At 27.9% G+C, this 25,675-nt stretch overlaps 1 protein-coding gene across 1 annotated transcript in view; it reads right to left on the bottom strand.

The window, feature by feature from the left end:
- The window catches only part of LOC129962820 (neuromedin-K receptor-like), a 74,033-nt gene that overhangs the window by 5,618 nt on the left and 42,740 nt on the right, over positions 1-25,675 (bottom strand). Inside the window, exon 3 of the mRNA XM_056076821.1 lies at positions 20,558-20,648. Coding sequence (XP_055932796.1) covers positions 20,558-20,648 — 91 coding nt within the window. The remainder of the gene's footprint in view (positions 1-20,557; positions 20,649-25,675) is intronic.

Raw genomic sequence — 25,675 nt, 5'->3', positions numbered from 1 at the left:
ATGATTATTGATGTATATATTATTTAAATTTTTGCATTGCTATAAAAGATTAGATTTAGATACATGTTTACAGGGTGTTTTAATGCAAAAATGCATGATTATTCATTAACAGGAAAAGAAATTAAAGCACAAAAATTGGTTTGTATTTATTAATTACTTATAAGCTTGAAAATAATTAACAGAGTAGTTAGTTTTTCTGGCAATGATGATAAATATTTTTGAACCAAAAAAACATTAAAAAAAACTGTATTGAAAAAATTTCCCATGAAGTAATCAATGAAAGACAACACGGGTTAAATATTTCTTAAAATTTTTGCTCAGAAAAATTTCATGCTAATGAAACTTTATGGAATGAAATGAAAGAACTTGAACTGGCTTACTTTTATATGTTAATAATATGTTCCTTTTTCAAAAATAAATAAATTAATTTACGTCTGAACATCTAATTTTATTACTCTCTTAAGCCTTACAATTCTGCTGATATATTTAATTAACTATGAAACCGTGTTATATTTTAAGTCTCCCATTTCTTATATCACATAATGCAAAATAACCAGTTTTCCTTAATTAAAGAAAATAATTTGATTATGATAATTTAATTATGATGAACAGCAAATATTGAAACCCTAGAAATTTCCATCAGAATTTGCTATTTTGTTATCTTTTCATAATATAGATATACTTAACTGTATAATTTTTTTTTATATATATAACAGCTTTCTTTAATACGTATTATAAATTTCTAGTACGAATATTGAATAGCAATAAAAATAAATTTGGTGCTTGAAATAGATAATAATTTATATATTATATATAAAATTACTTATAAAATTAAGAGTAACATTTCTGCAGTTTTCCATAAAATGTTATACTTAATTTTCTTCTATGTGCTTGTTTTTTATTCATTGAAATTAAAGATTCATTTGAATCTTATCAGAAATGCGAGATATTTTTCTATTGGTATTTTCAAAGGAATAATAAGACGTGATCACTTTGTTATCAACCTTCTAATTTGTGCTTCTGTATTTCACATGCATTATTAGAAATTTCATTATAAGAAAAAATAATAATAAAAGGTTATGCAAAAAAGATATCATTTCATTTTTTGTATTGAATGGTGATTTGTTTTTGAAAGTGTATAAAGATATTTTACAAATGCGAAAATAAATAAATAAATAAACTTATTTGGTAAGAATTATGTTCAGCATTCATACATTCTTATGTATATTTAAAAAAATATTTCTACAATTTATTCTTTCGGAAAATGTAAATTGTGGATCAAATATGCCCTTGGTTTTCATTCACTATGCATCTGTTTAGAAATATTTATTTTACTATTTAAACTATTGATCGGGTGGAATTCGAGAATTCTTATGCGGGATAAACTTCTAAAAATTGATTTCTTCAAGTTATATTTTCAAATATTAATTTCGAAAGTATTTAAATTATTGAAAAGACTTATTCAATTTGCTGGATCAATGTTATGCTCTGTATTCAAAATATGAATAAAGGAAATCAATAATTCGTACAGAATTTCTCCCACATTTGGACAATTTATTTCCTGCTGCTTTCTCTGATAGTATGAAAAGGATATACAACATTTATAAACTAAAATAATGAGACCGAAATCTCAGAATAACAAGGAGATAAGCAATAATGCTTTCTTTAAAAACCTATTAACTAATATGAACTTTTAAAACAAAATAAAATTTCATATATATCCCTGATATCAATATAATATAGATATTAAAAGTTATTTCGTTCGTTCAATCGCTCTGTTGTTACGACAACAAATTCCGTTCCATAGCTCTAACTATAGAACAGATTTTATTTTTAATATTATTATCACTACAACAAGATGAATTGTATTTTCTGGGAATCTTCCATAAAGAAAGAGCATATCCTTTTTGAAATAAATAAAAATAAAAAATAAAAAAAATAAACATATAACTGAAATGCTAAAAGGCATTTACATGTAAACAAAAGAACTTGAAATGAAATTGCATCATTTAAATATTGCTATGAATATTTTTTAGAAAATAATTAAAAATTTAGGTATATAATCATTCACTTGCTTTACATTTGCATTAATGTTGAAGCAAAACTATATCAACTCAAATATATATATATATATATATATAATAGCTGAATTAAGATTTGCTGAAAATAAATTTTTGTAAAAATACATTATTAATAACTATTTTTTAAATAACGATTACAAAACATACACTTCATTTATTGTTTCAAGGAGAAGAGTTGCTTTGTATATAGTATATTTCAGTTAATAGTTTAATTTTTGCTTCAAACTCAAAACACAAAAACTGAGTAAAATTAACGAAGCAAAAAAACTCATATTTGCTAATTGCAAAATGCTATTAAGAATATATATTTCTAATAAATAAATGGAAAATTTTACTATAAAAGTTTAATATAATAACCTATACATCTTTTCGACCAAATACTTGAATATATATAAACATAAAACTATTGAACGATTCAACTTCTCTGTCTGAAGTTACCAACGTACATAGCACGAAAGTTAACGCGAGTTTAACTGTAAAAAGTTTTAAAATTTTGAATCAAACCTTAAATTATTATTTAAATATATCTATTACAGAGCTAAAATTTTTAATGATCTAAGCAGTTCACGAGCGCAGATACTTTATAAGATATTTTTTAAAACAATTCAAATTTATAACTTTATTGTTTATTTTACAGAACGTGATGAAGCAGTAATATTTTGGCCTCAAAGTCACGTTCCTTATTATTAAGTATTTATATCTTTTGGGAAAAATATGATACTAAATTTTAATTTTACATATTGGTAGTTATATATATATATATTTTTTTACTGCAAAATGCTAAGCAAATCTCAGGAAGACTAGAGTTTATTTTTTATGTAATGGCTGCTATAAGGAAAACTTTCCTCCAATTCATCTTATTGATACTGCAGTTTATGTAATACTATTAGCAGCTGAGTGAATATTTATAATATTTATAATTAAATCTTGAATTTCAAGCAGTCAATCATTTTCCAATGAGATTTTTAGGATAATAGGCGACACAAACATTTCATAAGTTCAGGAAAAATAAAATAAAATAAAACTTGGAATAGAGAGCTAATGTAAATATAGCATAAACATAAAATAATTTTCATTCTTTGGAAAAATCTGCAGTTAAAAGTAATAAGTAGGTTGAAATTAAATTCTGTATGTAGATTTTGGAAAGGACGAGAAGAAATATTCCATTCAGAAAATACATTAAAAATTGCAGATTCAGTATTTTACACTCAAAGAAATTGACCTCATTGAGATTTTGCATGCCAAGTGAGGAATCCTGAAATTGATTAATAATAAATTATTTTCTGAGAATTCCTTGCTTTAAGTCAAGTGTTTTGTATAAGCGCATTCCATCTCTCGAACTATAGTGCAACTTCGTATAATCCATTTTCCTTGCATTTATTATATTTAAAGACTCAATTTCATTCTCACAACTCAAGGTCCATCCAATCAGTGACTTTTATTGTTAAAATTGCTTTTCGAGACCTTTCTTCTGCTAATTAATTTCCAGATGGAGAAAGTTATTTAAGGTCATCTGCATAATGCTAGAAGTCTTGTTAAATAGATTCAATTGTATTCGCCTGCTCAGAATCTCAAAAGCATCCCAGAGAAAAAAAATATAAATAAATAAATCTTAATTGCAAGACTGAATCAATTACGACCTCATATCTACTTGATAGAACCTTTTGATATTATTTACAGAAAAAAAAAGAAAAAGATCAATACCTGACGTGGGACAGATCTTTTCAAGTAATCTTCATTCATCCAAAAAAATTTGCTAACAGAATGCCGCATAGATTAAATGTCTGAATTTAAAATAAGAGATTTGAAACGCTTAATTTAATTCCGTTTTTTTACTATAAAAGAGTAAACTCATTAATTAACACTAATTTAGGACTTTATATTTAAACAAATATGACTTCCAAATTCCAGTAATTTCAACATATGAAAGCTTATTTATGTGAAATACTAGTTATTTTCTGAACCACTTTACACATGAATAATTATTCTTGGAATGCAAAATCCTTTTGATTTACAATTATAAAGAGAATGTCATAGAATTAAATAGTTGAAATCTCTTAAACCGTTTAATAATATTTAAGGTTTAGAAAAGAAAGAATAAAAATAATGATGTATTCATCAACCTCGATGGATTATCAAATACAATTTATATTACCAAAAGGGGAAATGCAATTTATATTATCAAATTTATATACATATGTATATAAAATTTATATACACAATGCGTATATATACAAATTTATATGCCGGCGTCCTGGCATAGGGGTAGCGCGTCTTCCCCGTGACCTGGGCGTCCCGGGTTCGAGTCCCGGTTTGGGCATGGTTGTTCTTCTGTTGTTCTATCTGTGAGATGTGTGAATGTGCCCTCCTGTAAAAAGGGGTTGTGCAAGCGAATGAGTGATGCGTGAAGTGGCAAAGTCGTACTCTTGGCCCTAGTTGGCGCTGCTATAAAAAATAAGAGACGTTCCCCTCAGGCTTAAATCGCCGTCTTCGTAACAGTGGGCTTGTCAGTGGCAAGTGCCATAAGAAACAAACAAACAACAAATTTATATACATGTACGTGTGCGTGTATCGCACCATCTACTATTTCCAGCGATGTACAAAATGGAGAGCATTTACTTATTGCATTGCATTTTATATATTTAGTAGAATTTCTAGAAAGCAAATGAACGCATACAAATGAAATTTGTTACATATTTATATTTATGTGAGGAAAAAAAATCATCTAATGCAACCTTCATGGTCAGAAATTTTAATAGATTGCAAAGTATACATATTTTATAGATTGCAGAGCTGAAATATTCAAACTTTGCCTTCTGAGTACAGAGCATCAAACGAGTAATATATATAAAAAAATTGTAAGTCAATTCCTACATTGAACTCGCATTCTTCATCTTCAAGTGAAAAATATTGAAAACCTTACATTTTACCGATTGAGCTAATGCCTGTTGATTGCAATTTTCATTACAAACTGCTAAAACTTTAATAAAATAAATAAAGTAATTAAAAATTAACTAAATTTAATAATTAATGAATTAATATTTGAAAAACTATATTAACGTCAAGTGTCATCCACTACAAGTTTAAAAAAATGTATTTGCATTTGAGTGGATGAATAAAAAGCATTTTATTAACGACTGAAATCTGAACACGATATATAAATATATATATATGAAGACTGTGAACTAATAGAAAGAATTGAATAAGCGTAATTTGAAGCTAGTATAATTTTCTGCATGCTATACTATTCTATCTGTATACACTAACTTCACTGCCATATTATCCACTAAATAAGTGGGAGTAAATGGGTTGTGAGATAGTCGCTAACGAATTGCAATCGCCATTAATTGCAATCTGGATGGAAAGTCATTTTATGTGCGACAATCAACGGTGTTTGATATCATATTTAGGCCATATAATACTTGCATACATGTCTTATGCATATAATTTAGACTCCAGTTGGCAATTAAAATGAAGCGCAACTTGGAATACATAACAGTGCATTGTTTTATTCTTTTTTAGAATGAAATAAAATAAAAGTTAAAATAAAAGGAATTATTATTTTTGTAGCTCTAATTTTAGTAAAAGATTATCTCTGAACACATTTTGAAATAAATTTAGTTTAAACCTGAATTCAGATAAATTTTGTCAGCGTAAAAATAAATATTATTCTGATAAGTGTAATCAATTTTCAATTTTTTTAGTTTATTTCAAACACAATACAAAAGGAGTACTTTTAGTTATTTAATCGCAAAATACATGTCGCTATAACTAACTAATTTTTAAATTTATGCATTTGAGAGGAGATGAATATTCATTTCACAAAAAAATTTAATTGAGAAATATTTTCTGGAACGTGATATTGGAAGGACACTATCATTTTAATTATATACAGCTGTTTAATTGCAAAATATCGATGTTTAAATATGGATGTAAATATAAATTCCACAAATAATAATTTAAAAACAATTAATAGTATACATAAATGACACATGCACTTATTTTAAGAAATGTTTTCATTCGTAGATGGAGCATTCGCTTAATATGTGCGAACATTAGAAAATAATAAATCTGATTACGGGAGCAATTTATGAAAATTTAAATTTTTAAATTTTACAGTATTCAATTGTATATAACATTTAAATATACATGCATGTCTTAAGTTTATCAATATCAGTTGGAAGCAGGGGAACAGATAAATGAGTTTGAGACAGCCTAAGAAAAAAAAATCAAGTATCGCCCTACACGCATATCTGCGTTCTTTTACAGCTTCAAAGTAGACATGCAGAAAAAAATATGGGATGAGTTATAATGCTTCGATATCCTTCGTATTTCTGTTTGAGACAGTCCCAGGAAAAGAAAATCAGGTATCGTCATACATGCATATTTGCATCTTTCTACGGCTTCATACCAGACATGCAAAAAAAATTGTGGGATAAGTGATCATACTGCTTCAATACTTTTCGTATTTCTGAAGAAGCTCATATCTAATTTAAATTTTCAACTGTTATTTTTGATTTCTGAAAAACAACAAGGCTGCAATTTTGTTTTATTTTTTAAAAAGATCTTCAAAGTTAGGATATCCATTTGTAAATACCCTGTATATTGATAACATACTCTACTAATCAAAGTTCTGTCAGATCTTTTAGAATAAATTTGAAAAATTATAATTCTGAAAATTTCCGGATACATTACATAAATTAAGCTATTTCTAAAAATACACCATCTGTTGATATCGGTTATGTTAATTTAGTAAAAATTCAACAAAATTATCTACCGGGATACATTTAATAAGATTTTTCAGCTATCTTTACTGGATTTTGATTTCTAGGATTTCTTTGTGTAATCCTGTCTATGGTTAAACCTTTTCGGAGTAGGAAGTAAAGTCCTTACTTCCTGAAATGCGTCTTGCTTGAGAAAAACCAATCCTTTTATCTAACGAGATGAGGTTTATAGTGCTCTTTGGAATTCCGGATAAGAAAGGTTTCACAGATTTTCTTTTAAGTCAGAACACTTTTCGAATGTGCCTTTCATCTATAAAAATAATTCGACATTTTTTTTTTTTTTTTGTACTTAGTTGTTAATTAACATCCTTTCTATAAAAAAATCAATAGAAACTTGAGGAAACTAGTCAAAAACATCGTTTTTGGTATTTTTGGTCTTGTATTTTGCTGTCTAAACAAAACTGTTCCTTCTAAATAAAAGGAAAACTCTAATGTTTGATTAAGTGTACAAAAGCAAACTATTTTTAGATTAGTAATCACTATAAAAAGCTTTTTGTCAAAAGGTTTCCTAAAAAGACAAAGAGACATCATATAAAGTATAAAATATCAGTTTAATAGAACACGTATTTTTAAAAGCGTAACAACTCAGTAGTATGAATAACATCTATATAAGTCCAGGGATTGAGTAAGAGTACATGAAATGAGGATCACGGATTTATTTTTTTCACCCTTTAATTATGTTTGCATTATAAAATAAAACAAATTCAATACTCTTTGACTCCACTGTGTCTCTTAACCTGGAACCAGGTACATATATGTAGCGGATTGTTATGAGCGAGGACAGAACCTGAGACCTTGTGGTTCGCAGCCGAGTAACAAGACCACAAGACAAAAGTAAGCACTCTTGAATTCTGGTCTTGTTACTCGGTTGCGAACCATAAGGTAACCTCGTTCATAACAATCCGCTACATTGGTGACCTCGGAAGATGAACCATCAACCTTCGAACAGCTGTTGTGGCGCCATCTACCCACAGCAACCCAAAGCCGTCAGACTCACTTGACGCAACAGCAACCACTCACCCACACTCTCGCCATAAGCTTGGCGCTACTCAAATGAGTAGAGGTACATTAGACACAACAGCTAATACATCACCCCTCAACAGCCATATCGTTCGTCTCACTTCCGACTCACTGGAGGGAGAGTACTGTGGTGAAACGCTTATAAACCAGATAACAGCTACGAAACACGAGGAATTGCTTTTGCATTGTGGTCTTGTTACTCGGCTGCGAACCACAAGATCCCAGGTTCTATCCTCGCTCATAACAAATCCGCTACATATGTACTTCTGTTTGTCATCGGTTGCTATGCGCTTCTGCACAAGTCATACACAACTTAACATATACAGTGTCTAATGAGATGCAGTATTGTCAACGAACTTTAGGGATACTTCAATAATGTTATGAATTCTATGATTCTGAATTATTTAAAACAAATATGGTTTATATATCTACAATATGCCAACTCTAATAGGATCCCAACACAAAATTTCTAAGTAATTATGTTTACTTAAGTTATTCTAATATGAAAATTGGCCTATCAGAAATAAAGAATATTATTTTAAATAATTTGAGAAGCTAAATGTTTTATTGAATTTCATATTTTTATATTTTTATACAATAATTAGTTTCTCTGAGTCATATTTATTAAAATATTCTTGAAACATAACATTTCCTATGAAAAGATGTGTACATAATATTGTGAGTAAAGAAAATTTGAAAATTTTTATGTTATAAAAACGTGCGATTTTAGACCAATCCATTGACCGTCTCAAGATAGATATGGCAAATAACATCTAGAGTTAGTCCAATATTATTAGCTTGGAATTATGAAAATGATGCTTGTCCCAAAATAGAGAAATTTGGAATTATCATTATCAAGATTTGATTTCAGAAAATGGAAACGTTTTTCTTATTTCATTCCTTTTTTTTTATTTAAAGTTTAGATTGCTAAGTATACTTCTCTGATTAAGATTCTTTCTGATCAAAGGACAATATAAAATTTAGAATTCATAAAATTTTCAGAAGTATATAATTTTTAGAACAATTTTGATAAAACATCAAACATATGGCTTACAATAGCCGAATTAACATTTTGTGATAAAAAATATACAAATATACAAATTATTTCATTAAAATTTGAATACTATTTAGCTATTAATAAAAACTCTACATGATATTGCTTTTTCCTCTCTCTCTCTCTTACGACATAAAGAAAACAAATAATTTTGGTTATTCTGCAAGTGACACAAAAGGGAAAACCTTTTTCCTTTTCTTTTGTATAGTGAAGTCGTAAAATTTATAGACCAATAAATCAAATTCTCAATGGTGCTTGGATGTAAGAATGGGCTTTACTCACGCGTATATATGATAAACACCTTTCAGGGTCGAAGAATTTTTTCCCCATTACAATAGTCAACTAATTTTTAGCTAATATTCAGTTTAGGTTGGAACATAACAAAGTATTTTGAATAACTTGAGATGTAATTCTTTAATAAGGCAAAAAAATAGTCGTATTTAAATATATCAGAAGTTTCAAATAAGTTATAGTTTATATAAACGTAGGACATAAAAAAAATTCAGAAACTTTTAAAAAAAGGTTACTTTATTATTTTATGTTAAATGTTCAACAGATTTGCAATTCGAAATGATATGCGCTTTTTATGTTGTTATTTATATGAGGACGGTATTGTGTTATCGGGATTTTTTCCCACGAAAACTGTTTTATATACAGTGGGTAAAAAAAAGTTTCCGTACGGAAGATTAAAATAAAAATAAACTAGCATAATTTCTAATCTTTGCTTTTTATCTTTATAAACTATTTATATATTGTTAATATGAATCTTTAAAAGAGAGTTTCATAATAAATTTATCTTTTTTACAAAACTCAGCAAGTCCGTTTGCAATTTTTAAGATGAATGACGAAGTATCATGCAAAATGAGTTTCCGTACGCAATATGCAAATTCCTCCTGACGTGCTCTACAATTAATCCACAGTAAATATTCCAAGTTTGATGGTTTGTCAGAGTGAAGAATACGACATAACAGCAGTTGTTTAGTTCTAATGTTTCGCTGATCGTCTTAAAATGGAAATTCAGAAATCCATTCGAGAGTTTGAGATTCGGTTGCTGAAAAATGGATTATTTATGAAAAAAAATAGTGAAATGACTTACAAACCCAAGTCTACAGTGCAGTATATTATTGAAAGATATCGTGATGTGTAAACATTTGAGGATAGAGATCGATCCGGAAGAACTCCGAAGTTAAATCGCTTGCATAAAAGAAATATCATGTGTAAGGTGCAAGATAATCTCTCAGATTAGTGCACCTCAACTTGCAACTGATTTAATGGTTAATTACAACATTAAATCTGCATTTTAAATTGTGAGAAATGTCATTTAAAAAATGTTTTAATCGATGTGGGGCCCGTAAGAAGCCTGTTATAAGTCTCTGCCATAGCAAAAGCGTCTCGAGTTTACAAAGAAGCATATCTTTTTGGGAATCGGTCCTTTTTAGTGATGAATCAAAATTTAATATCCGTGGGTCAGATGGTCAAGTTATGATCTGGAAGGAATCAAAACAGTATACATTACTTAAGATTTTATGTGGAACTGCGAAGCACGGTGATGGTTGGAATATGATATGGGGGTGTGTAAGTGCTGCTGGTGTCGGATATTTATGTTTTATAAATGGAAATATGGATTGGTACATACATCTTGACATTCAAAAACAAAACGTTTTACCCAATGTAGATAAACTGTTCCTTGGAATGGACTTTACTTTTCAACAGGACAACGATCCTAAGCACATCTCCAAGATTTGTCAAGAGTAATGTCTCTATAATGTTGGAAGAAATCGGTCGTTAACTAAAAAAATATGATACGAAGAACAAGGTTGAACTCAAAAGGGTTATTCAAAACATTTGGAGTAGTATTTCTCCAGAAACAACAATAAAACTGATGGGGGTTATACCACAACATTTGAGAGAAGTGATAAAGGCCAAAGGAAGGTTTACCGATCATTAAATGCAAGTTGGTCAGCATGAAAAAGGTTTTTCATGTACTATAAAAATACCGTACGGAAACTTTTTGTTCCTTATTAGTGACATTTTTTTATTCTTTCAATTTAAGCATTTAATTTTCTTCATAGTTTTTCCTTTATAATATTCATAAATAATAAATGAAATTCTGTTAAACCAATTTTAAAATTTTCATTTTCATAACAAAATATTTTGTGCCAAAAATAAAATTTTTATTAACAGTCATAGCTGCGTACGGAAACTTTTTTTACCCACTGTATATTTTCTGGTGTTCTTTTACAAAACTCTTCGGAAAACAGCTTCTGCAACAGATGTTATTTACTTCTGTTTCGTTTCCTTCTTATGGCATACTTACTATTACAATTAGTCTAGAAAAATCTGAATCATCTTTTACAAATCTTAAAACACCTCTCACATTTCTAAATTTGAAGTTTAACGTATATTGTATATATCATGCAATCATACATATTGGAACTATATCAGCTCTTTATTATAAAAAAAAACATAAAATATGTAGTGTTTTCAATATGCAAGTCGGTATATTTAATTTACCTCCTTCTGACATGAGATCTTCATTCATACCACATTTTTTCTAGATTTAAAAGTAAATAAACTTTGTGCAATGCCCTAAATTTGCTGAATTTCAATAGTCATTGTTAATATAAATTTTTATAATAATTATAAACAAATTTAAAAATACATTTTTCAATGTGTTGAAATAAAAATTATATTTCTATCAAAAATTGGGAAATGAAAATGAAAACTCGTAAAAACATTAGGTACAAAAATTTTAATCGAACTCACATTTATAAGGCTTTTTATATAAGGAATGTTTGAGATTTTCAGCTCCATATTATCTTGTTTATATTGTTTTGTTTTGTTGTTTGTATATCTATTTACATTATCAAGCCTATTTATATATGTATATTTAATTTTTTTACTTTGCAATCCTAACTAAGCATTTGGATATCAAAGCAAAACTTTTCTTCTGACATATATTAGAATTTTCATAATTTTTTATAATGTGTTATATATTATTGAATGTCCAAATTTCTTCATCATATTTTCATTTTTTTTCAATTTTAATATAAATAGATTTTAATTATTTTTTTATTTCCTGCTATTAAAAACGATAATGATAATCTTGTGTTTAAAAAATCTTTAATTTTAGTATTATTTTTTTTTAATTTTTAATATATGTCATAATTTATGATTGAAATGTAGGAATTAAAAAAAATAATAATTCTTACACTGAACTCTAGATGATGTCGCATTTCTGAATTTTTTTAGCAAATTTAATATATTAAGGAAAATTAAAAGCTCTATTAAAATATATGCTACTTTCTTTAGAAAACAAATTGTACCAAATTTTAGAACTCTAATACATAAGTTAAAAATTTTTTGCACATTGGCTTCCTCTCACTTTTTTTTATGCGTGATACCTCAAGACAGGCCCTAAAAATTCCATTGTCTTTAAGAATCTCAAATTACTTTTAAATTTTACAAAGGTTTCAGAATTGAAAAATTTGCAAAAATGATGGATTGAAATTGAAAAAATGTTTTACTAACATTATCAATGCAATAGCGTTTTCCTTTTAAATATCATATACAGAATTTTTCAGTAGTTCATTTCATATCATATTCGATGTCCTTCGGCAATAAAATTTTATTGGTTTTACTCAGTAATTTTGTATAAATTAAGGATGCATTCAAATGATTCATTATTAGATCAAGAAATATTCAATTAAGAGATTAATAAACATTAAGAAAACCATAATAGGCCTATGTTATCAAATTCATATTAGCAATTTACACTATTTCTTCGATTAAATTATTTTTGAAAAAAGAAAACAGTTAAGGTAGCCGACTACGTTCGAAGCAATATTTTTGAAAAATTGGATTTTTTAAAATCTATTTATGGTTTTTAGATGTATTGTCAATTATAAACACTATATATACAAAAAAATTATTTGGAAATATAATATATTTTGAGAAATAGGAAAATTTGTAGTAAATTTTAATGAAATTTAACCTAAACGGCTAACACTCTACACAAAATTGTAATGCAGCTATCCTATTTTTCTTTGTACACAAGTTATAGAATATAATGATGAATGAAATGAACCAAAATCTAAGAAACATTTTGAGATGCAAAGAAATTATGGGTAAAAATGTACATATATATACATTTTTTCCATAAATTTACAACTTAATTTTTCTAAAAACACCTATAAATAAAAAAGTATTTCACCAACAATAAAACTTTTGGTTCATTTCATTGCCCATAGTATTTAAAACACACGCTGAAATTTTTATGTAAATACCTTTATTAGTTTTTGAGATATCATGTTAACGGTGGAAAAATTTTATAAAAATTAAAGTTTAAGAAAATTGAAGTTAAAGAAGTATTTTAGCTAAAAAATTGTTTAAAATTATCCTGGATGATAGATCAGACCTTCCTTTTCCTAGAAAATACTATTTTGGAAAGAGGAAAGCCTGAACTACAAGAAATAATAATAAAAGAAGAATTCGCCAATGTAATCGAAAACCAGTATTTTTAACGTAGTCGGACCCCTTAAGTGATTTTTTTCTTCAATTATATTATTAAATAGGAGAAAACTGTTAAGGGAAAATGTTACATATCCAGTATGTCTTGAATTTCTTCTTCTTTCGTCTGACAATATTGATAAACTGGAAATTTATTCATGCAGAATACATCTCAAATTTTCTCTTCTCTATGTAGTGTTTCTTTCCATCTCAGATCCTCGATTTTCTCATCACAGTTTCGATATTGAGGGTTCCATGTTCAAGACCGTTTTACAAGCGAAGGATGGCGAAAGTCAACCTGATGTATGATAAATCCGCCATGGTCTTAATCTTCTTGCAATCGCTTGGCAGGGATATTTGTAACAGAGGTACCAACTCAATCCTCATCTTCATTCCTCAATCCTCATCTCATTCGTTGTCTGAGCACGGTTCAAAATTATGAAGTCTATCCCAAAAAACCCGTACGGTTTTTAAAAGAGACTTCATAACTACACTAGACTGAATTAGTTACTTTCAAATAATAGTTCATCAAAATTAAAACAGTGTATTATTTAATATTTTTCTCCACAAATTAAACTCAATACAAGCAATTAAAAATATCCATTTTATTTAAAAATAATTTTTATTATCATCATCTTGTTTTCTATTTTAATGCATTCTATAAATCAAATTATGAATTTTATGAAATCTTGAAATCTCGAATTCTCAATCAAAATGTAAATTTATTAAAGAAACATTTAACTAAATTATTAATAGAACTATATTTAATGTAACTATTCATTTATTAGCTGATAATTAAAATGTTCAAATAGAATATCGTTTTAAAGAATTCACAGTGCTCAAAACTTTAATTCTCTAGTGCATTACAGAGTGAATAAAAATTGGTTACAAATTGTCATGCTGTCATACGTCCAGCAAATCAAGTTAAATAAAAGTATGCAATAATTTGAAGAAAATATATGCTTTCATTTAGCCAGTCAAGATGTAAAGTTTTGAATTAATATGAGAAGTCATGTCAAAATATATTCTAGAATCCTTGAAGTTATTCTAACCTTGCCACTAGAGTTTTAGTTAGAATCAGGTCGAGGAAATGAATATTAATAACTTAACAAGGGCTCGATTGAAATTATTCAGAATTTCATATCCTTTAATGAAAACTCTTGCGATGCGCATAATCCCTTCTCAAATGATTATTCCTTACGGTTTCATTTCTAATCAGAGATGTGATATAAATCTCTAATGCCGTAATAATTATCTATTTAAATATTTGTAGAGATTTTTGAATATATAACTCATAAAAATTGAATTTATTGGGAAAATTCATTTCTATTTGAATTAAACTATTACTAATGTTTCCTGTTTTACTTTAAAATATAATTTGTGTAATTTTAATGTAATTAATTTCGATAATGTTGTTACTTTGAAAATAAGATACTTCTGTAAAGTTGGCATTTACTATTACATTTTCACAAACTTATTGAAATTGAATTAAAAGGATAAATTCATTCCAATCGACCAACAGATTGACCGAGTAAATTAACTGCTAGCATGATTTTCTTTAATTTCTTTCGCTAAATCAATTTCCTATCATAAAATAATTTTCAATAAAAATTAATTATTAATTCAAATTAATGGGGTTTCGTGAATTACAGGAATATAAAAATGTTAAATGAGTTTTGTGAGCTTTTGACAATATGCCTGTAACAATTATTAAAATTTTCGCTCGCTGAAAAAAAATTAAAGTCTGAAAGGAATTCATAAAGACCAAAAATGATATTCTAAATCAAATTTAAACAGTATTTAAAAAAATTGTGATTTGTAACAATAAAGGAAAAAAGATGGGATGTTAAAATGTCGGAACCATGAACGTTTTATGCATATTTATAAAAAATAAAGGAAAACAACAGTAGCTCAGTTGACAGATAATGTAAAATTTTAAGAGATAATATATTAATAGCTGCCTTTGATGACTAATCTGTTCTCGCAGATTATTTACTTTTTAGGCCGTTTAATGATTACTATTAAATGCACTCTTATGAATATGCATATGCACTATGTTATTTCATAAGCCTGAAAAACATGAATTCAGTTGAATTATTTTTACTACAAATTAAAATTTTAAATATTATGAAATAAAAATGAAAGTAAAAATTCTACTACGGAGTTAATGGTTATCTAAATCAAGCGGTTGAATGTTTATATATATATATATATATATATATATATATATATATATAGAGAGAGAGAGAGAGAGGCTATTTTTGAGTCTAAAAAACAGGCCCTTTTTGTTAAATTTCTGTAAACAAGCGATTACTCATATTTTAATTCAGACGCTTAATTTTTTTTTTATTTAAAGCCTGTTTCTTGATTGTTTTTTTATGTCATTTCCTCTAACTGAATGGACTTTTAGAAGTCGCAGTCTCTCCAAAAAATTTCTAATAATATTTTACACCTCTACTAGAGGCATTAAACTAAATACAGCTGTAAAAATGTTCAACGGTGTAGTCTGAAATTCGTGCGATGATTTGTTTACATTTGATCACTCCCATTCGATAAATAATAAGAGCGATTTCTGTTCCACGTAGTTATATATATATATATACATATATACTAGTATTTTTGTTTATAAAGGCCGGGATAACCAGGTTGGTAGGGCATTCGATTCGCATTTGGGTTACGAACCTCCCTGGCTGAAGACTCTCCGTATGTGTATGTGTGGTGGCTGGCGCACGTATAAATCTATCTTGGTCACAAAGCCCTTCATATCGAGAGTAATACCACTCTGGGTACTGGATTAGGGGTGATCATTTTCTCATTCAGATCTAAATTACGATCTGTGGATGAGTGAATGAAATGCATGAATGAAGTTCGTCCCGTAAAAAGGGTTTTGACGCGTGAGTAGCTAAGTCGTACTTGTGTCCCAAGTTGGCGCTACTGAAAAAACAAGAGACCCTCATTCGGCTTAAATCGCTGACAGATATCGCTGTCAGCGGGCTTGTAAAATGCCATAAGTCACATAAAACACATTCAGGAGCAAATTAGGACTTTTACCCCTTAATAAGTCCTAATTTGCTTTTGTTTCAAAAAATTTTATTTCAGAATTCATATGATATGTAGTCTTTAGTTCTGGACTTACGATGAAATAAATTAGTTTGAAATGTATCTGAAAATGCTATATTTTTAGAATTTTATAGATAGTTTAAATTGCTCGAAAAAGGGTTTAAATGGGAATATGGATGAAGCGAATTATTTTGGCTTAGATCTGAAGAGAGTTGTTGCTCGTTGTACAAGAGAAAGTGCACGAAGGTTACCTGTTTTGATCTTGCAATTTTTTATTCTTATTGCTCCACCAGATTATTTTGAAGATAAGCTTATTAAGGGGTAAAATAGTTAGAATATGCCATACAAAATAAATTCAAAGTTTGGAATGGAATTGCACGGTAAGAATGAAGGCATATTTGATCGAATTATTTAATCTTCTTGGGCTTCGTAATGGAAAAAAATTGAGATAATAGTTAAATATGTTAATTTACTCGATTAATTGTTTAGTTATTGGAATAAATTTTCTCCTTCGAGTCAATTCTATCGCCAGCAGTATTTTAAAAATACAAGAATGAATACATGAATATAGAAACTTTCATTTCAAAAGTAACATATAGTGCGTGAAATGATATGCCTTAACAATAATTTGTAATTATAGTATTACTTTTGTTTGATTTTTTTTTCAAATCTATATATCATGTAGAAAAATATTTCAAGGTTTTTTAATACATGAATTAAATATAAAACAAAAAGCTATGTGAATGACAGCATGTAATCATTCTTCATTTTATTATATGCAATTTTAATTTTTTTAAGACTTAAATCATTTTCTGAGAAAAGCAAAATTGTTTCGAGGCTATATTTGACCTAATTTAAAAAAATACAGGTTTAAATATTATCTGAAAACTAAATTTACGAAATAACTCCTATTTATTATTATCATTTATCAGCCGAATTTTTTCATACTAATCCGTTATTAGAATAAGCATTAAATATACAGATTTATTTCAAAATAATCAAGCATTTAAATATATATTTGATTTACATGTCTATAAAAAGTTTTCATTTCATCTAAAGAGTAAAATTTATTCTAGCTTTATACAAGCATATTAGAATGTGATACAAGCATATTACAGAAAGAAAGAATATATTACATAAAATTCCTGTATGTATTCATAAGCCTGAATATATTTTATAATTTGATATTTAAAAGTATGATAGCGAAATTTTCATTTCCATTAAATCTTTAGATATCATGTATACGTTATATTTGCTTAATGATTTTTTTTCTCTTTCTGAACAAATTGGATTAGTTGAAAATGATGTATTTTTATATTTTTGAAGATGGATATGATCCATTATTGAAGTCACAGATAAAAAAAAGAAATGAAGTTAGAAAATGGAAAATGATCATAAAAGCCAATGAAAATTCTTCTGATCATTCATAAGCTAAAGGGATAGTAATAAAAAATAAATGATCTTTCTAAGAAATATCTTCAGATGTCTTTATGACTTATTATTTTAAACTTGAAAGAGCCACTTTGTAAGAGTCTTTTCATTTTTATTGGAATATGCCATTCCAAAGCAATTTCTATCAATCCAAGGACGTGAGAGTGCTGATTGTCACGTAAGTTTATCCCATCTTCCCCTTTCAAAATGTTTTCACTGTTAGATTCAGATGGACTTATATTATATTTATGGACAGATCTCTCGTTTATGCATTGGATGAGATCTCTAACTCGATAACCAAGGCATGAAACGATATTTCAAAAAGCTTCATGTGTAAGATCCTGTTTCGTTTTTATCTGCATCTACATATCTTTCCTATTTGGAGCAATATTTTTTATTTTACTGAAATCCCTCGCTCTCTACATTTCAATTTTTAGTTTTGAATTCGCCTATAAATGCTTTAGGTTTTATTGATTTTAAGATTTCCTACATTATAACGAAAGGTAATATGAGAACCGTGATACAATCTGTTTTTAACCAGCTATATGCATTACTTTTTTCCTTAGGCATTAGAATGAAAATTTTGAATTATATTGACAATCAACTTTATATTTTGATGTGATACTACAGATACATGCATGACAGAAATTTAGAAAAAACTATTTAAGGTTGTTAAAGAAAATTATCATCCACTCCTCTAAGTTTTTCAGGGATGAATTACTACAATCAAGGTAGGGGGGGGGAGGCTGAAATAACATTCGCTTGTAGTACTACTCAGACTGGCAAAAATAGCGGAAAGAATTTCCACCTATTATTTGAGACTACTATCTCTTTCCAGTAATATTGGGTTGGCAACTAAATCATTGCGGGTTTTCTCAATAGATAATTTTAGCACATTCTTTTGTTTCATCAACGTGCTCAAAGCACCTAATTTATATTGTTTTCTTAATGTTTGGACTTTCACCTTTGATTTAGTAAGAAAATTGTATCTATTAGTTATATAGTTTCGCTTTTACCCAATTTAAAGATAAAATTAGAAGACGCGCAATTCAGTTATATTTTATTGTATTATTTCCGAAAAGACAAAAACTCATCGGAAGCACACAAGAAGTCATGTGACAAATATGGGAATGAAGACTTGAAAGAAAGGCAGTGTCAAAATTGGTTTGTCAAATTTCGTTCTGGTGATATTTCATTGACAAATTAGTAACGACTTAACCGTCCAATTGAAGTTTACGAGACCAATATCAAGCCTAATATTGATTCATATCGTCATAGTACAACACGTGAGATTGCAAAAAAGCTCGAAGTATTACACACATGCATTAAAAAAATATTAAAACAGCTTGACTGCGTCAAGAAACTGGATTTACGGATCCCTCATAAGCTTAAGAAAATTCATTTGACCCAACGCATTAGCATTTGCGATTCACTTCTGAAAAGCAACGAATTTTATCTATTTCTGAAACAACTAATTACTGGTGACGAAAAGTGGATAGTTTATAACAACGTAAATTGGAAAAGATCATGGAATGAAGATGATCCAGCCCAGACTATACCAAACGCTGAGATTCATCAAAAAAAGATTGTGCTGTCAGTTTGGTGGGATTATAAAGGAATTTTTAACTTTTACCAAGAAACCAAGCGAATTTATTCAAACGTTACAATCAACAACTCACCAAACTGCGCGACGCAATTCAAGAAAAGCGGATAGAATTGGCAAATCTTAAAGTCATAATGTAAAATAATAACATTTAATTCGGTTTTTTTTTTGAAAGTTGGAAGTTATATGAACATGGAATTATTACACTGCCTGATAGGTGACAAAAGGTTATCGAAAAAACGGACAATGCCTAACTGAATTAAGTCATATTTTTAAGCAAAAATTTTTAATTATCTTTCTCATTTAAAATCCGCAATCACTTAGTTGCCAACCCAATATATACGATCCGGATATAAAGATCAGACGTAACTTTTTTTTAATTAGTTCTGATAATAATGTAGAAAATATTCATTTAAAAGGTAGTTATTGAAAATGTGTTGTTAAAAATCTACGTTTTGTGTATAGTTAAATACGATTTAAGCATAGTTTTTCTAATTCAATATAAAATATGACTCTCATATAGTTTAAGAATATTAAAAAAAAAATATATTATTTTTAAATTACTGAGTTTTTCTCAGATTACTGTAAAAATATGACAATTTAGACCAAGAGATAATGTAAAATGTAATTGTCGCCTCTAGATAAAATTAATTTGATAAAAGCTATAACAAAAAGAAAGTTTCTTCTAAGTTCTTTTTTTTTAATTTACTGTGACTCCACTGACTCCTTGATATCCTGTTGGCGTTCTAAAATCTCAGTAAAGTTGTTTGAAAATTCAATAAATAGACAGCAAGTGTCAGCTATTTATTAAGTTTACCAAATATATAATATCTGAATATCTAAATCTGTATTAAAATTTTTACATTTTGTGTTTGTTCATTTGGAATTTAAATATTTATTATATTTCAGTTATAAAATTTTGTACTGTGTATGCGTTTTCGTAGGGGCATCCTGTATGTTATATGTGAAAATAAATATGGAATAAGACATCTTACATGCTGGAGATCATACTCACATTGTAAATGGCGTATATGAAAGGATTGTAGCAAGAATTGCTCATAGCTAGCCAATGGCAGCAGAACCATATGACGTTGATGTACTTGTATCTGAAAGAGAAGTATGAATTTGGTCATAAATATCATTCTAACATATTACTCAACAATTTTTTCTAACATAAAAATAAATCTTGTTATTAAGTAAAATTATAATATTACTTAGAAATCTTTACTTAGAATACTGTTTTAAAACTTTTATTGTTTTACACATTTATAAGGTAATGAGATTTTATTTAATTAATAATTCACAGAAATGAATGCTAATGAAATGCGTAAAATATTCCAATAAATCAAAAATTAAACTTAAAAAAAAAGTATAATTAAAGTTACATGAAATAATCAGCTAAGTTATTTAAGAAAAATAACAAACGGTATTCCACATGTTTCTTTATTTTCAGTTCAACAGTAACATTATAATAATTTTTTAATACATTATTTTCGATAAAAATAATTTTTAAGGCAAATTGTCAGAATTTATAACAGACAAAATAAGTTAAATTATTTTTCCATTTTCATTCGACATTTTGTTTTTGAAATTCCATTCTAAAATATGTTTGTTCTTTAATATCTTCCATTCTGGGAATAAATATGTTGCCATGTTATTTCATAAAACACCAAGGATTGTTCTCTCTCAATCAATAAAAAAGTATCAAAGAAACTATTTCAAGTGAATTTGGCATCATTTAAGCATTTTGGCATTGGTTAAAAGTAAATGATTTGCTTTCCATCATATATATTTTATATATTTACTAGCCACCTTTGGCGATTAGCTGGTTTGTCGAGATAAATGGTCGCTAACATTTTCAATTAAATATTTTATTTAATTCTGTTTTAATGGCATTTTCAACAAAATATTTTTAAATATCAAATTTTGATAGTAATATATCACATACTATGTTACATTGTTCTATTCATCATCTTATGAATGACTAATTTTCTACCATCTATCCTAAAATTTAAATTTAAACTTAAATTAAATAAGGTAATTAATAATTAAAAGCAGCAATTAAACTTCGGTCATACTAAAATGCTTTTGATCGACATTGAACTCTTACGTATACTTCAGAAATTTATAATAATTTATGCAATATCTTAGAGGATTATTCAATAAAAATTTTTCTGATTGAACATAAAATTTATTTCAATTTATTATAGCGACTTCCAAGTGACGGAAATGATTATAACATTAAATAAATGAGAGAAACCTTTAAAAGTGAATGCATTTTAAAAATTATTAGATCAGAATAAATAGTGTGTATATATAAACCATGTTTCCTTCTAATATTAAAGCTTGCTTTTAATACTAATTATTGAATTAATAATATAGATATTTTAATGAGTCACAGAAACCTACATTTTTCTAGAAAATATCATTTTTCATATTTATTACATTTGCATGGTTTTATTTCATACAAAGATGGACAGAAATTCTAGTTTTTTATTCTTGGTTTGTAGTGATATTTGTTTTAATCTTTTAATTTGCGTTTATGTCAGCGTGATGTTAATTTGTCACGTTCGTAAAAGTTAATTTCCCTCCCCCCCTTGCATGCATAATGTGTTTGAATAGGATGAATTATATTTTTATTTTATGTAAAATGTATTGTTTAAAAAAACACTTAAAATATTTTTTAATTGATTAAAAATAGTACAAAAAAATTTGTATGGAAAAATATTTTTCTCAAGATGCACAATCATACCCTTCAACTATTGAAAATTGCCATCATTGCAAATTCTCACTATCCTCACACAAATTTCATTCTTCCTCGAGCTACTTCTTGCAAGATTAAAGCAAGAATTTTATGATTCTCAATTTTCAGTCCTTCTGGTTAATGATTAAATGTTACAGTGTTACTATTCGACCATTCTGTTTTTAATAGACATTTGAAGGTTTTGATCCCATATCTTTTTGTTAAATAAGGAAGAAAATATTATAAGTTGTAATTATATTATAATAATATCGAGAGTTGTTTAAACGTCGATTGGAAAACATTTTCATACATATGTTGGTCAATGCAGACATAAGCAGACTACTAACATATATTTGGTGAATAAAAACAAACAAACTTTTCTTTTAAATATAAATAATATTTTCAGTTTTAAGGGAACAAAATATTCGAATAGCTTTAGTGTGAGATTTCAAATATCTGGGTTTCAAAATAAGGGATTTATCAAATGTGAAATTCAGTGCCTAGTCGCTATTGCTTTATGCTGTTTTCTACCATGATAGTAATGGTTAAAATAAAGATAGGATAATGCATCCATATATCTAAAATATTACTACCGTAAATTTTAGTTGGTATTCTGAAAACTCGCTTTAAACTATATCAAAATATTTTCATAAAAATAATCGAAATGAAAAAGACAATACTATATCCTTGTTTAAAATATTGCGTTAAATTGTGTTGTTCGTTTTACAAATATTCTTATTCGCATATGCCCATTTCTATCGGCACTTTTTTTGTTTTCTGACGCTCTTTCAAGACTTACACATTATTCGAATTGAGTGCATTTCCTATTTGAAACGTATTTCAAATTCCATACCAAATCTCTATTTATATTTCTTCTAGACAGGGAGAAGTTTTTCGCTCACCATTAGCAGTCAGACCAGTTTGGAGTTAGTCTTTAGGAAGAAATGTAAAGTGGACCATTTTTACTAATTTTGTTTTATCAAATAGATATTTTTTTAAATTTTATTTGTTAACTTTAAAACAGCTTATATTATCAGAACATTATAACTTATAACGAATCATGAAGTTATAAGTTCATGATTCGTTATAAGTCCATTTAATTTGCCCTTTTGTGGTTGATTATGTATTTAATTGCTTATTTATCATATGAAAAGTTCATATACTGAATAAAAAAAAAAGTGATAATAGAGAACGTTTTCAGATACATCAGACATTGGACAGATTTATACTTATTGTGCAAGATCTCCCCCTTTGTAGTAATATTCTTTTCACCTATTATTGCTAATTTTATACAATGATATAATTTTTAGTTTAAAAATGAATAGAAAACAAAAGCAATTAATATATTCAACACAAATGAGTAACATGACAGTTTAATTGTAGAAAACTGTCAATCTCTGAGAAAGGCAGCTGTGGCTTTTGGATTTAGTTGCAAAATACTTGCCATTGGCAGGTATTCTAGCGACTATATATATATATATTCCTGTAAGCTACTTAAAGAGCTTAGTATCCTGTAAAGGCTAAAAAGACTTCTTTATACCACATGGCAAGCTCTATGGGATCTTGAAACAAACAACAAACTACATGCTATTAAATCTCATGTGCAACCGTGGTCTTCATTACCGAATCGAAAAGCAGATACAGTGTTAACCCGTTTATGCACTGGGGATACTATATTCATCCATCTCCACTTGTTGCTAGGTGAACAACCACATCTATGTTCTGAATGTGACTGTCAAACTACTGTCCAACATATAATGTCAGAAGGCCTAAGTTTCCATGCTCAGCGTTTGCTATTTTTCGAAACCTCGAACATTCCATTACCTTTCTTACTTTGTAAGATACTACAGGCTCAAACTTTTGCATATTTGAAATCCATCAAATTTCCTGCACTCATTTAAACTTTTTTGATTTTAAGTACACTTGTACACTGTACGTTTTTGATTATTGTACATTGATATAGTTTTAACTCTTGTTTGGCGCAGCATAGTCAAAACTATGGCTCTTGCGCCAGAAAAATCCAAAATCAAAATACTTTCCCAATATCGTAAACAATTCAGTGTCCCAGAATATCTATAAAGATTTTTCTTTTAAACAACGAAATAATTTAAAACGTAGATTTTATATCTGAGATTCCATCTCCTTCTGAATCTAATCCATTTCTTCAAACTACTGCCCACGCTTTAAGGCCTCCCACATAGGTTATTCTTGGACAAGTTTACCCATTTCCTCAAACAAAGCTTATACTTTTGACCACTCAGTTGCTGCTTCAAGAGCCTCAGGTACTATAAAGCCATTCCAAACATCTGACGATGCAGACTATTTCAAAATGGAGAGCCCAGTAAAAGCAGTAAGAAAGGTAAACATGAATTTTTACAGAAACACTGTTAAAAATACTTGGCAGGCACAGAAAGAGAAAAACCATTAAACAGAAAATTAGTATCTGTCCATTATACTAAATCCCAGCCAGCAAACTCTATAAGATGACTTAATGGTAATGAATAAAACAGTGTGGATAAAAAATTTAAGTATACAGACATTCCTTGTTCTGGAAGGAAAAATGGGAAATCTATACACGGAAAGAAAAAAGAATAAAGCTTTTTGACTTTGATAAGCATAGCGATGGGAATTATTTGTGTGCTTACTGTTTAAAATCATACGAAGATGAGTACAATTCACCGATTGTAAGAATTGGCTCATGAGAACTCTATTTCCATAGGTATTTCCTATTTTTTCTTTATTTGTATGAATTGTGAGAGCAAATTTGTAGTATGGCAGGATTTACTTTAATTAATAGAAGTAGTAAAGAAAAAATATAACTGATATTTTTAATAATTTAAGGCACTTAAAATTATGCATCAGATGTCTTTAAACCTTAATAGTTATGAAAATGAGAGGATTATTGTAATGATTAAAAATAAAAAAAATGAACTTTACAAAATGTGTAAATCTGTCCTGGTCTGCTCTGTTAGGTAATAATATATTAACACCGTCTTGATAAACTTCAAACTATTTTCTTTGAAATTTTTTCCGTTTGTGGCATTAAATTTGTAATAATTAAAAATTATTGTTAAAATTTCAGCTACGCATCTTAGTATTTATACATTATTTTACATCAGTCCCTAAATGGCGCATTACTTTTAATAAAATTTAATTCTATGAAATGTGATCGAACAACCTCTTGAAAATTCCTGTATGCGCCACTTTCTGAATACAGGAATAAAATTATTCATGTTAGATAAGGCGGTCCATTGTAGTTGTACCTCGCCTCAAAATATATTTTCATTGTTTTGGATTATAGAGAAATATGTGGGCATTTAAGCTACCACGTAACATAGGTTATTCAGATTTAAATTTTATCTTTGCTTATAAGAGAATTGCGCCTAATAA

Source organism: Argiope bruennichi, chromosome 1 (assembly GCF_947563725.1).
Source record: "Argiope bruennichi chromosome 1, qqArgBrue1.1, whole genome shotgun sequence".
Taxonomy (NCBI): domain Eukaryota; kingdom Metazoa; phylum Arthropoda; class Arachnida; order Araneae; family Araneidae; genus Argiope; species Argiope bruennichi.
The sequence above is the reverse complement of the archived record's forward strand: the minus strand, read 5'-3'. Positions and strand labels throughout refer to the sequence as shown.